At 41.7% G+C, this 13006-nt stretch overlaps 1 protein-coding gene across 12 annotated transcripts in view; it reads left to right on the plus strand.

The window, feature by feature from the left end:
• Nucleotides 1-13006, plus strand: part of LOC122870684 (teneurin-3) — a 422149-nt gene that overhangs the window by 365623 nt on the left and 43520 nt on the right. For all 12 annotated transcript variants that reach the window (XM_044185050.1, XM_044185062.1, XM_044185096.1 and 9 more), the window contains 6 exons: nt 523-647; nt 839-946; nt 2518-2672; nt 11648-11749; nt 11996-12169; nt 12630-12689. In XM_044185050.1, the coding sequence (XP_044040985.1) occupies nt 523-647; nt 839-946; nt 2518-2672; nt 11648-11749; nt 11996-12169; nt 12630-12689 (724 nt within the window). The remainder of the gene's footprint in view (nt 1-522; nt 648-838; nt 947-2517; nt 2673-11647; nt 11750-11995; nt 12170-12629; nt 12690-13006) is intronic.

Consider the following 13006-nt stretch of genomic DNA (forward strand, 5'->3'; position numbering starts at 1 on the left):
CTCACACACAACATGAAGGCACTTGCTTATATTTTCACTTACATATATCACGCCTACACATTCTAGAGAAAATAATTGAAAACATGTACATAGAAATAGCAACACACACTCTCACACTGTGTCTGCCTCTCATCCCCCCTCTGTCCTACACACACACTCACACCAACCACCCAGTACTGTAGTGGCAGTAAATGAACACCGGTTGCTTGGCTTCTCTTCATCAACCTTCCTTTTACTTATTACTTCTTCGTTATCACCAGCTCTAGAATGTCTCCTTCATTTCCCCATCATAATGACACTGGAACCAAATTGTAAATCTGCTCTGTTGTTGATGATTTCATTGTAAGCTTTTAACCCATTTGTAAAATTGTTAAAACCATACACTTTATTTTTAAAGACGCAACTTGTCTCCTTAAATGTTAGTTAATATGCCTCCTCGTGTTTCCATGACTAAACCAATTATTTTTTGTTTCTGTCTTGTTTGTTACCTACCACCCCTTTTGGCGCCACTACCCTCCATAGCAACAATCCTGCTCACCGTTACTATCTAGCCACCGACCCAGTAACAGGGCAGCTGTATGTGTCAGACACTAACTCGCGACGAATCTACCGACCCAAGATGCTCAGCGGTGCACGTGACCTCATCAGTAAGCATGCACTTTATTTCCAGTTAAACACCATGTTGGTAGAAATGAAAGCAATCAATTTTTTCAATTGTTAACTTTAATGCAATGTTCTCACAGATAAAGGATAGGGACTGTTGCAATAAAAGCATGATGTGTGTGTGTGTGTGTGTGTGTGTGTGTGTGTGTGTGTGTGTGTGTGTGTGTGTGTTCAGGTAATGGAGAAGTAGTGGCTGGTACAGGTGAACAATGTCCTCCATTTGATGAAGCACGATGTGGAGATGGAAGAAAAGCTACAGAGGCACAGCTACTGGGACCTAAAGGTGCATACGCAAACACACACATACACCTATTTCATAACCATAGTCATTTAGGAGGATTCTCAAGACATAGTTCAGACACACACACACACAAGGGCACAAAGTTTGACACTCACTCCCAATTCAAATCTTGGCCTGTAAGAATTTTGTAGAGCTTAAGTCCCCGACACTGGGCAAATGATACAAGCATAGGGAGGTGGGGTGTATAGGATCTAGGAGCTAGCTGAAAGACATTGGATTTAACTTCTTATGACTGATTTTGTCTGTGTTGTAATTGCTCCATCCACCAAACTGTACCGGCTCCACACATCCATTCACACAGATTCTTGCATTTTCTGCCTAATTGGCAACAAGCGAAGACAGCTATCACAGTGATGATTTGGGTCCCTCACAACTGTGACTGTTGTTATTGCACCTCAGAGATCAACACAGTATAATAATGTCCCTGACAATAAACATGGTTAAATAAAGATTGTATGCAAATTAGAGGCTACCTTGCATTTATCAGTGTCATAAATAGTATAGTATAAACATCATTGCTTCAAGTCTGACATATTCTAAGTAAGCCAATATCCCAGTATCAAAACATACTGAATAATTGGTTATACAAGCATGAACCTTGATGTTGTAGCCACAATGTTGTAGTTTATTTTACATTTTTAAGGATATCTAATCTAATCTATATGCCTCCTGAGCCATGTACGGTAGGGGTATTGGCTAAACAGCACAGCATACAGCATGCATTTAACTCAACTCCTGAAAAGCATAGATGGAATTTAATTGGCATGTGGGTAATTTTTTTATTTTTGTTTAATGTCTTTAGCCTTTACATTAAGTTCTGTATTAAAGAAGAAGTGATGCTATTTCATTTAAATTTATGTCATCATATTATCAGTACGTCACTCCCTACTTCAACTTTGAAGGAGCTCACATGACCTGTATTAGTTCACATTTTTCCTGAGTGTATAGTGTGTATTTTTCAAAGCTGTTTATACAGGACATGGTCCTACTTTTACCATCCCATAGTAAGGGTTACCACTCAGTATTTAGTCTTTTCAAATAAAAAAAAATTGTTACCATAAATTAATGGTTCACAATGTAAAGGCACACAATGCATATGCATAGCGATGTGATGTTTAGTTTTGTGGCTAGAGGTACACAGTACAACAGTGTTGGCAGTTGGAAAGATGGTTAGTGATATATTATCAGTAGGTCTAGTCATGAACAGTCAGATCACCTCTTTCCCTGCCCTTTAAAAGCCATGCACTCTCTGCAGTACTCTGACAATGAGAAGAATCAGTGTCCCTAAAAAGAAACTGGTGCATGAGGCACAGAATCCCCACAAGCCAACATACAGCACCTTAAATTAAATAAGCTTGGGAGGCGATGACACATTTGGTTACGGTGTTGCTCCTGTGAAGGGAACAATAGGGAGCAGAATCTGACAGTGAACCACAGGGACACTTTAGCTTGTTTACTTTCATTTTCTCCTTTGAATCCTGGAGTTGATGTATAATCAGCTGGATGACAATATATTGATTTGTGTGTGTGTTCTTTGTTTCTGTTCCATGTAGGGATTGCAGTTGATAGAAACGGTTTGATCTACTTTGTGGACGGGACTATGATCAGGAAAGTGGATCGTAATGGAATCATCTCCACACTTCTGGGCAGCAATGACCTGACCTCTGCACGACCTTTGACCTGTGATACCAGCATGCACATAAGACAGGTAACATGCAAGGGTACCTAAATATTCTACATCCACCTATCCACCGTGACTGTTATAGCGTAGTGAAAAGGTTTAGGAAAGCAATGTCACACTTGCATTGGAACTAAATGTTTCTAGTAAACGTAAATCGCTATTGCAAATTAGCTGCACTCGTATGTGATTCATAGGAGACAGGGTTATAAAATACACAGAATAAAGTTAAAACAAATAATGCTTTGTGGCTGAGATTCAATTCATTTGATAGGTGGCTCTGTACGATGACCCTGAGGGTCAAAACACAACAACATTTCACAAAATACAACGACATTTCAAGGGGCAGCTGTGGCTTGGTGGTAGAGTGGGTCGTCTACCAATCAGATGGTCAGCGGTTTGATCCTGGCTTCCCTCAACCCACATGTTGAAGTGTCCTTGGGCAAGACACTGAACCCCAAATTGCTCCCGATTTGCCATCAGTGTGAAGTGAGTTAGTTTCTTTGTTCTGATGAGCAGTTGGCATCTGCCATCAGTGTATGAATGGGATGAATGTGATATGTAGTCTGAAATGCTTTAAGTGGTGGTACAATCCATTTACCATTTCACAAAACACAACGATATTTCAGAAAACAACAACATTTTACAAAACACGACATTTCAAAAAACACAATGACATTTCACAAAACAAAACATTTCACAAAACAAAACAACATTTCTGAAAACACAACAACATTTCAGAAGACACGATGTTTCACAAAACACAACATTTCACAAAACAAAATCTTGCTCAACAGCATTTAATGACCAGGCTATATTTTAATGTGTGTAAATATTTCAACATCACTGAAATGCTGCCAATACATATTAAGATTACATGCAGCCTATAGTCTATATTATAAAACTCACCATTTAAACTTTTAGTCCAGTTTTAGAATTTTTAAAGTTGTTTCAGCTGCACCACAATCATTCACATAATCTCCAACATCATATGCTAACTATGATAGGAATGTTCCATCAGTGCGAGCAATCACAACATGACAAATGATTGTTCATTGATCAGTGTCTTATGTGTCTTCATACAGATTTGATTACTGTGATTACTACAGTAATGTAAATGTTTCGGTGCAGGGGAACTGATAACAACCTGACAGCTGCCTTACTGAAATGTCCACACAGTCACAGTGTTATAAAGGACAATGTATAGATTTTATTCAGAGCTGAGGATGAATCCATGATGTCCAGAGATCACTGTCTCTGTTGTTACATTGATGACAGATTGATTATGAAAGCAGTCATGTTGTTGAAGTAAACCTGCCAGTGTGCAGGTTCACAGAGTCAGTTAAGTTAGCTCTCTTTCTGGAATGGAAAGGAGTTTCCCTCATCTCAGGGTTAACAAACTCAGAGTTTTCACTAAACCCACTTTCTGAAACAGGGATGTTTGGATATAGAAGTTGTTTTTTATTATTTCGGGGTTGTTGTTTGTTGGTCCACATTTGAGCCACAGGTTTTAATTTGTCATTTACCTGTCTACTCCCTACAACGTGTCCGCGACAAAGTTCTGCGTGGGTTCAGTTGACGAAACATTCACATTACCGTCTCCCTTTTAACACAGAGGCCATATTTCTGCTATAAAGTCAGCCAATTCTGTATCCAAACATATGTCTGTGCCAGGTCCACGCTCTGATGTTTAAGAGTAGGCTAGCTGCCCCATCTCCTCTGTCCTAATTCTTTCAAGCATGCTTCCCGGTCCCATGAGACATTTTAATGTCATGATATGTTGAAAGCATATCAAGAATTAGGCTACATCATGTCCTTTGTTAAAATATTCTCTTATGATTTCAGTCTCCTCTTCCATCCTTTCAAACTCAGTTTAAGATTTGTGCCAGGACGCTGCTGAGAGTAGTAGGCTAGGCTAGGCTACACAAACAGGAAATGACATTGAACTTATTGCCAGGGACTTGGGTTCTGTCCAATCACAAACAAGAAGTGTTGTCCTTCCTTTTTCATAATCTGAAATGTTGTTGAGTTTTGTGAAATGTCGTCGTGTTCTGTGAAATGTTGTTGGGGTTTGTGAAATGTTTTGTTTTGTGAAATGTCGTGTTTTGTGAAATGTTTTATTTGGGAAATGTTTTCTGAAATTTAGTTGTGTTTTCTGAAATGTCGTGTCTTGTGAAATGTTAGTGTTTTGTGAAATGTTGTGTTTTGTGAAATGTCGTTATGTTTTGTGAAATGTTTTGTGAAATTTTGTTGTGTCTTGTGAAATGTTATTGTATTTTGTGAATTGTCGTTGTGTTTTGACCCTCAGGGCCACCGTAGCTCTGACCCTCTGACCCTCACAAAAATAGAGCTCAGAAAAATAGAGCCCTTTAAATCTTAACAAGGAATGGATTTAGATCTGGTGACATTTACTGACTTTTCCTCAATTTATTTCAGAAACTCATCATACAGAGGCAAAAAAAGCAGGAGTAAGAAAGAGAGGGAGAGTATTCTCTTTTTGTTTTTACACCTTGTTTTCAGAGTGATGTACATAAACGAGATGGACTTCAGAATGAAAATGGACCTTTTCCTGAAGATCTAATACTTGACACCTGCTCTGCGTTGAGAGTTGTGGTCTGTGTTCTTTGGACAGCAAATTTCTTGCAGAGTTGAAGTTATATGAACTCTGACTGTGTCCTCCTCTGTGGAATTTAGCTCAGTTAGACTTCTAGCAGTTATCTAGGTGACCTCTTGAGTTCACTTGTGGAAACAAATGAACTGGCAGCCCACACATTTTCAGGTTTCACAGTTCTCTCCGTAGATTCATGTTGTTCTATTTTTATAGTCAGTATAATATAGAGCTTGGCAACCGACATCACTGCGCAGTGTGTTGTGGGACGTAAACAAGATCGTAAACACATCGGGCGAGACTTAAAACATGAAAATATCTGTAAAAATATGTTGAAAAGTCAATTAAAAGAACGAAATGTACTATACAGAGACAAACTTCTACCGGACGCAAGAAAACTGTACCTGGAAAAGATCGGAAATGTAGATCCGTATGAGGTGCCTGCAAGACAGTGTAGTCAAGACCCCGACGATTTACCTCCTCTGACCTCTAAATGAAAAAGACCAGTGGTAAAGAAGTGGCTGTTGTTTATGAAAGAATTGCACTTAGGCCTACTCAGTTACAAGGGGTTTTTTTTAAGTGTTTTTAAAGTGTTTTAAAGTGTTATACTTGACTCAGAGTATTAGTTTCAGTGTTTCAAAGTAGTTCAACACAAGAAGCACAAGAAACTAAACATTGCACTTTGCAGGAGATTTTTTTATTAAAATATATGTTTTTAATTATCAAATTGTCATCTGAAGTATTTAATGTACAAATAGCATATCATGTTCATTCTAAGGAAGGTACACACACCCCCACAACAAATACAAACATGTTCAATCTCAGGAGGGTACCGCACATTCACACACACCAAATAGAAAACAAACATTTCTCCTGGGGTCTTTTTACCATTCAGCATGCACATTTTTTGGTTTCATCTGCCCTTAAAACAACACTTGGACACATGTTAACTATTATACAGCAAACATTAACAATCTTATCAAGAAGGGTAAATTCTTCATCCTTACAGGGAAGCAACAAACTAATTGGTACTGTGTTATGTAATAGTGTGTACTTATTGCGCAAGCTACCTATTACCCTTTCTACGTGTATCCATTGACATCTGCTTTTAGTGAATGCAAGAGTTTCCCCATGCTCTTCCTCTTCTTCTGCAGCTTCTGTTCTTGGATTCCATCTCTCTCATCTTCATTCATGTTGTTTTGTTCACTTTGGCCTCCTCCCTCAGATTCTCTCAAACAGTGTCTATGTTGTCTGCGGCCATGCCGATCTGACACTGTGGCTGTGACTTCAGTGTGACCCAGGTGCAGGGTTGGAGCCCAGTCTGGATGAGACTCGTCCATCTCATATGCTAGTTTACCTTTGGGAAGACAAAAGTATCCACATTGAAACAAATTATTGCAATCAACAGTGGAAATACTATATGTAATGTTATACAATACTACATGTTGTGTTATAATGTAATATTTATTTATTTATTTAATATGAAGACTTCAGATGCAAAAGCCTCTAAGTGCCATCTGAAATTTTCTTCTAAAATTACCATTTTTTCAAGCTCATATCTTTAGGTTCAGTAATTTCACTTTAAGACAGCACTTAGAGGCTTTTGCATCTGAAGTGTATATACAGTGGGTACGGAAAGTATTCAGACCCTTTTAAATTTTTCACTCTTTGTTTCATTGTAGCCATTTGCTAAAATCAAAAAAGTTCATTTTATTTCTCATTAATGTACACTCAGCACCCCATCTTGACAGAAAAAAACGTTGAAATTTTTGCAAAAAGAAAAACTGAAATATCACATGGTCATAAGTATTCAGACCCTTTGCTGTGACACTCATATTTAACTCACATGCTGTCCATTTCTTCTGATCCTCCTTGAGATGGTTCTACTCCTTCATTGGAGTCCAGCTGTGTTTAATTAAACTGATTGGACTTGATTAGGAAAGGCACACACCTGTCTATATAAGACCTTACAGCTCACAGTGCATGCAAATGAGAATCATGAGATAGAAGGAACTGCCCAAGGAGCTCAGAGACAGAATTGTGGCATGGACCTGGCCAAGGTTACAAAAGAATTTCTGCAACACTCAAGGTTCCTAAGAGCACAGAGGCCTCCATAATCCTTAAATGGAAGAAGTTTGGGACGACCAGAACTCTTCCTAGACCTGGCCGTCCAGCCAAACTGAGCAATCGTGGGAGAAGAGCCTTGGTGAGAGAGGTAAAGAAGAACCCAAAGATCACTGTGGCTAAGCTCCAGAGATGCAGTAGGGAGATGGGAGAAAGTTCCAGAAAGTCAACTATCACTGCAGGCCTCCACCCGTCGGGGCTTTATGGCAGAGTGGCCCGACGGAAGCCTCTCCTCAGTGCGAAACATATGAAAGCCTGCATAGAGTTTGCCAAAAAACACATGAAGGACTCCCAGACTATGAGAAATAAGATCCTCTGGTCTGATGAGACCAAGATTGAACTTTTTGGCGTTAATTCTAAGCGGTATGTGTGGAGAAAACCAGGCACTGCTCATCACCTGCCCAATATAATCACAACAGTGAAACATGGTGGTGACAGCATCATGCTATGGGAGTGTTTTTCAGCTGCAGGGACAGGATGACTGGTTGCAATTGTAGGAAAGATGAATGCGGCCAAGTACAGAGATATCCCGGAAGAAAACCTCTTCCAGAGTGCTCAGGACCTCAGATTGGGCCGAAGGTTCACCTTCCAACAAGACAGTGACCCTAAGCACACAGCTAAAATAACAAAGGAGTGGCTTCGGAACAACTCTGTGATCATTCTTGACTGGCCCAGCCAGAGCCCTGACCTAAACCCAATTGAGCATCTCTGGAGAGACCTGAAAATGGCTGTCCACCAACGTTCACTATCCAACCTGACGGAACTGGAAAGGATCTGCAAGGAAGAATGGCAGAGGATCCCCAAATCCAAGTGTGAAAAACTTGTTGCATCATTCCCAAGAAGACTCATGGCTGTTCTAGCTCAAAAGGGTGCTTCTACTCAATACTGAGCAAAGGGTCTGAATAGTTGTGACCATGTGATATTTCAGTTTTTCTTTTTTAATAGATTTGCATAAATTTCTAAATTTCTGTTTTTTTCTGTCAAGATGGGGTGCTGAGTGCACATTAATGAGAAATAAAATTAACTTTTGATTTTAGCAAATGGCTGCAATGAAACAAAGAGTGAAAAGTTTAAAGGGGTCTGAATACTTTCCGTACCCACTGTATATATATATAAAAACTTCGTCCTTCACCCTCCGCGGGTGGTCTCATCCTTCGAGCTCGGGTTCTCTACCAGAGGCCTGGGAGCTTGAGGGTTCTGCGCAGTATCTTTGCTGTTCCTAGTACTGCACTTTTCTGGACTGAGATGTCTGGTGTTCTTCCAGGGATCTACTGTAGCCACTCCTCCAGTTTGGGGGTCACTGCTCCAATGACCACGGGCACCACTGTCGCCTTCACCTTCCAAGCCTTCTCCAGCTCTTCTCTGAGCCCTTGGTATTTCTCTAGTTTCTCATGCTCCTTTTTCCTGATGTTGCCATCACTTGGTATTGCCACGTCCACCACAACGGCTTTCCTCTGCTGTTTATCCACCACCACGATGTCTGGCTGTTTCGCCATTACCATTCTGTCAGTCTGTATGTGGAAGTCCCACAGGATCTTGGCTCGGTCTTTCTCTACCACCTTTGGAGGTGTTTCCCACTTGTGGTTTCCAATCCATACTCTGTGCAGATGTTCCTGTACACTATGCCAGCCACTTGGTTATGGCGCTCCATGTATGCTTTCCCTGCCAGCATCTTACACCCTGTAGTTATGTGCTGGATTGTCTCAGGGGCCTCTTTGCACAGCCTACACCTTGGGTCTTGTCTGGTGTGGTAGATCTGGGCCTCTATTGCTCTGGTGCTCTAGGCCTGCTCCTGTGCAGCCATGATGAGTGCCTCTGCATTGTCCTTCAGTCCGGCCCGCTCTAGCCATTGGTAGGATTTCTTGATATCAGCCACTTCAGTTATGTTCCGGTGGTACATCCCATGTAGGGGTTTGTCCTCCAATGACGGTCCCTCCTCCAGCACCTCTTCCTCTGTTACCCATTGCCTGAGACATTCACTGAGCACGTCATCTGTTGGGGCCTTATCTTGGATGTACTTGTGGATCTTGGATGTTTCATCCTGGATAGTGGCTCTCACACTCACTAGTCCACGGCCCCCTTCCTTATGGCTAACGTACAGTCTAAGGGTGCTGGATTTAGGATGGAACTCCCCATGCATGGTGAGGAGCTTTAGTGTCTTAACATCTGTGGTCTGTATCTCTTCCTTTGGCCACCTTATTATTCCCGCAGGGTATCTGATCCCTGGCAGGGCATAGCTGTTTATTGCCTGGGCCTTGTTCTTGCCATTGAGCTGACTTCTTAGGACTTGCCTTACTTGTTGGAGGTATTTGGCAGTTGCTGTTTTCCTTGTTACCTCTTCGAGGTTGCCATTTGCCTGTGGTATTCCAAGGTACTTGTAACCATCCTCAGTGTCTGCTATTGTTCCTTCTGGGAGTGAGACCCCTTCTGTGTGGACTACTTTCCCTCTTTTTGTCACCATTCGACTACACTTCTCAAGCCCGAATGACATCCCAATGTCAGAGCTGTAGATCCTGGTGGTGTGGATCAGTGAGTCGATGTCCCGCTCGCTCTTAGCATATAGCTTGATGTCATCAGTCAGAGGAGGTGACTGATGGTGGCCCCATTCCTGAGTCGGTATCCATAGCCAGTCTAGTTGAATATTTGGCTGAGGGGGTCCAGACCTATGCAGAACAGCAGTGGGGACAGAGCCATTGGCCTCAAGGGTAGCTTTCCACAGCCTCATCGAGTTTGCAATGAAGTCTATTAGAGTCCTGTTGATGTTGTACATCTTCAGGCATTCAGTGATCCATGTGTGTGGCATTGAGTCATATGCTTTCTTGTAGTCAATCCAGGCAGTGCACAGGTTGGTGTGTCGGGTTCTGCAGTCTTGGGCAACTGTTCTGTCAACCAGGAGTTGGTGTTTGGCTCCTCTGGTTTCTTTGCCGATGCCCTTCTGTGCTTTGTTCATGTATTCATCCATGTGCCCACTTATCTTAGCCGCGATGATGCCTGACATGAGCTTCCATGTTGTGGAGAGACAGGTTATTGGCCGATAGTTGGATGATCCTTCAGGATCAGGATTGTACGCCCCTTGGTAAGCCATTCAGGGTGCGTCCCATCCCTTAGCAGCTGGTTCATTTGTGCTGCTAGGCGCTCATGGAGTGCAGTGAGCTTCTTTAGCCAGTAGGTGTGGATCCTGTCAGGGCCCGGTGCTATCCAGTTTTTCATACCTGAGACTCTTTCTTGGATGACTGCCACTGTGATGGTAATTGGATTCTGTTCAGGGAGGTTGCTATGGTCCTCTCTTAGAGCCACCAGCCACTGTGCATTGCTGTTGTGTGATGCCTCCCTCTCCCATATACTTTTCCAGTACTGTTCAGTTTCCAGCCTTGGTGGGTCTGCTCTGCTATTATTAGCCTGCCATTGAGCGTACACTTTCGCAGGTTGAGTTGCAAATAGCCAGTTTATTCTTCTGGCTTAATTCTCTCTCGTGTACCTCTTTAGGAGGCTGGCCAAGGCTTGGAGCCTTTGTTTGGCAGTTTTGAGTGCTTCAGGTATGGGCATCTAGTCGTACCTCTTGGGTACTTGTTTTTTCATTGCACCTCTCTCAGCCTCTGTCAGTTGGCTCACTTCTCTCCGTGCCTCCTTGATTTTAGCCTCCAGCCTTTGTTTCCATGGTGGGTACTGTTTCTCATGGTTGCTCTTATAGCCAAGCATCTCGAGGATCACTGCTGCTGAAGTGTATATCAGCTCATTGGTTTCAGTGATGGTTGTGGTAGGGATCGCACTCAATGCTGCATTCACATCTTCTAAGAGACTTTCTGATGGTACTTCACTTAGGCGTTGTAATTGCCGTCGGGGTTGCCTTGCATTCATTCTCGCCATGATCTTATCTTTCAGGTCAGTTGCTGCCTCGTTCAGAGTGATTGCACTTGTTGGGGCTTTGTACCCAATCTCCGGTTGGGGAGCCGCCTTTGGGGGTTTCGAAGTAACCATTCATCCCACATCCTTTGCATGTAACCCCTCTGACTAGGGTTACTGGAGTAGTAGCATTCCAACATAGCCTTGTTATCGCATCTCGCCCATCTCCGTCTTGTTCCAGTAGCCCATTTTTCATCTCGGTGCTCTGGTTCCCCAACACCTGACAGGATTCAACCAGGACACTGTATAGCAGTATTAGAATCAATACTATCAGCAAAATACAGTATAGTTTAATGAAACTTTACAGAGTCAGAGCAGCAGGTAAAGTGAAACTCTCTCTCCTATCCCCCTCTGTCATTTCTATATCCAGGTTCGTTTAGAATGGCCCACAGATCTAGCTATCAATCCCATGGATAACTCCATCTACGTCCTGGACAACAACGTTGTGCTGCAGATCACTGAAAATAGACAGGTATTGTCTATACCCACATTAACAGCAGTGCATGTTTTACAAATGTCCTGCTACATGTGTGCTGTGTTTTGGATTTATTTGTTTAATAAATTGGCTTTTTTTTTGAGTAACATAAGAAAACCATAGCAATAAATTAGATGAAGCATTTCATCTTCATCCCACTTTGCCAAAATATAAAATACAGTGTTACTTAATCATTCTTAATTCTTAACATCCATGTATGTGTGTGTGTGTGTGCGCATTCAGGTTCGTATTGTATCAGGTCGTCCCATGCACTGCCAGGTGCCTGGTATAGAATATACTATGGGAAAGAGAGCGGTCCAGACCATGCTAGAGGGAGCTACAGCCATTGCCTTGTCCTACAGCGGCGTCCTCTACATTGCAGAGACGGATGAGAAGAAAATCCACCGTATTCGACAGGTAATCTTCAGGACACATTCATGTACAGTAATTTCTTGATTATCAGATGAACAATTTTCCCAACAAGGCAGCACAACTTTGAACGTCTGTCCAAGTCAGCAGTAATAGTGATGTAAAAATCAGGATTCTAGTTGACAATACATTAATTGGCAGAGTTGAGATGTACCTGTCCCACCCTCAGATTTAAGCCATCAGCTTGTGTCACTGTATTATTTATTTCATCTTGTTTTATTTTTTAGAGTGCTGCCTTCAGTTTTTAAGGCTTGGAGAGAAAAGTGAATGACATGTAACAAAGGACGCAGGTCTGATTTGAAGCCCAGATGCAGGCACATTAGTCAAAATAATTACCTGAATGCTTTAGTGTGTCGTTTTCTTTTCTGTGTAAGAGCAGTTTGATTTTTGTTTTTCACTTCTGTTTCCCTAGTTTTAAAATGTCTATTTCTGGCTATGACCACACTAGGTGTCCACTGATGGAGAAATTACCCATCTAGCTGGAGCGCCATCTGACTGTGACTGCAAGGTACTACACCACAGCTACTTCATATATACAGTTAACACTGAAGAGTGCCATTTTCAGTCCTCCATGTCCTTATTTTCTATGTCAATTTCATATCTTGATTCCCTTGTACAACTGTTTTGTTCATCAGCAAAGAATGTATAGCAGTCAAACAGCCAATACAATATAATGTTATAGTGACTACAGGTAGTATATGCTCAACACAAGTTTTTTTTCCTGATGAATTTTTGGTTGTGTCCATCTCTGTTCTGTACTCTCCATAACACATGCCAAGTTGAATTATTCATTTAACGTTGTTGTTATCTCTCACTTCTTTTCTT

The sequence above is a fragment of the Siniperca chuatsi genome, linkage group LG3 (assembly GCF_020085105.1).
Source record: "Siniperca chuatsi isolate FFG_IHB_CAS linkage group LG3, ASM2008510v1, whole genome shotgun sequence".
NCBI lineage: Eukaryota > Metazoa > Chordata > Actinopteri > Centrarchiformes > Sinipercidae > Siniperca > Siniperca chuatsi.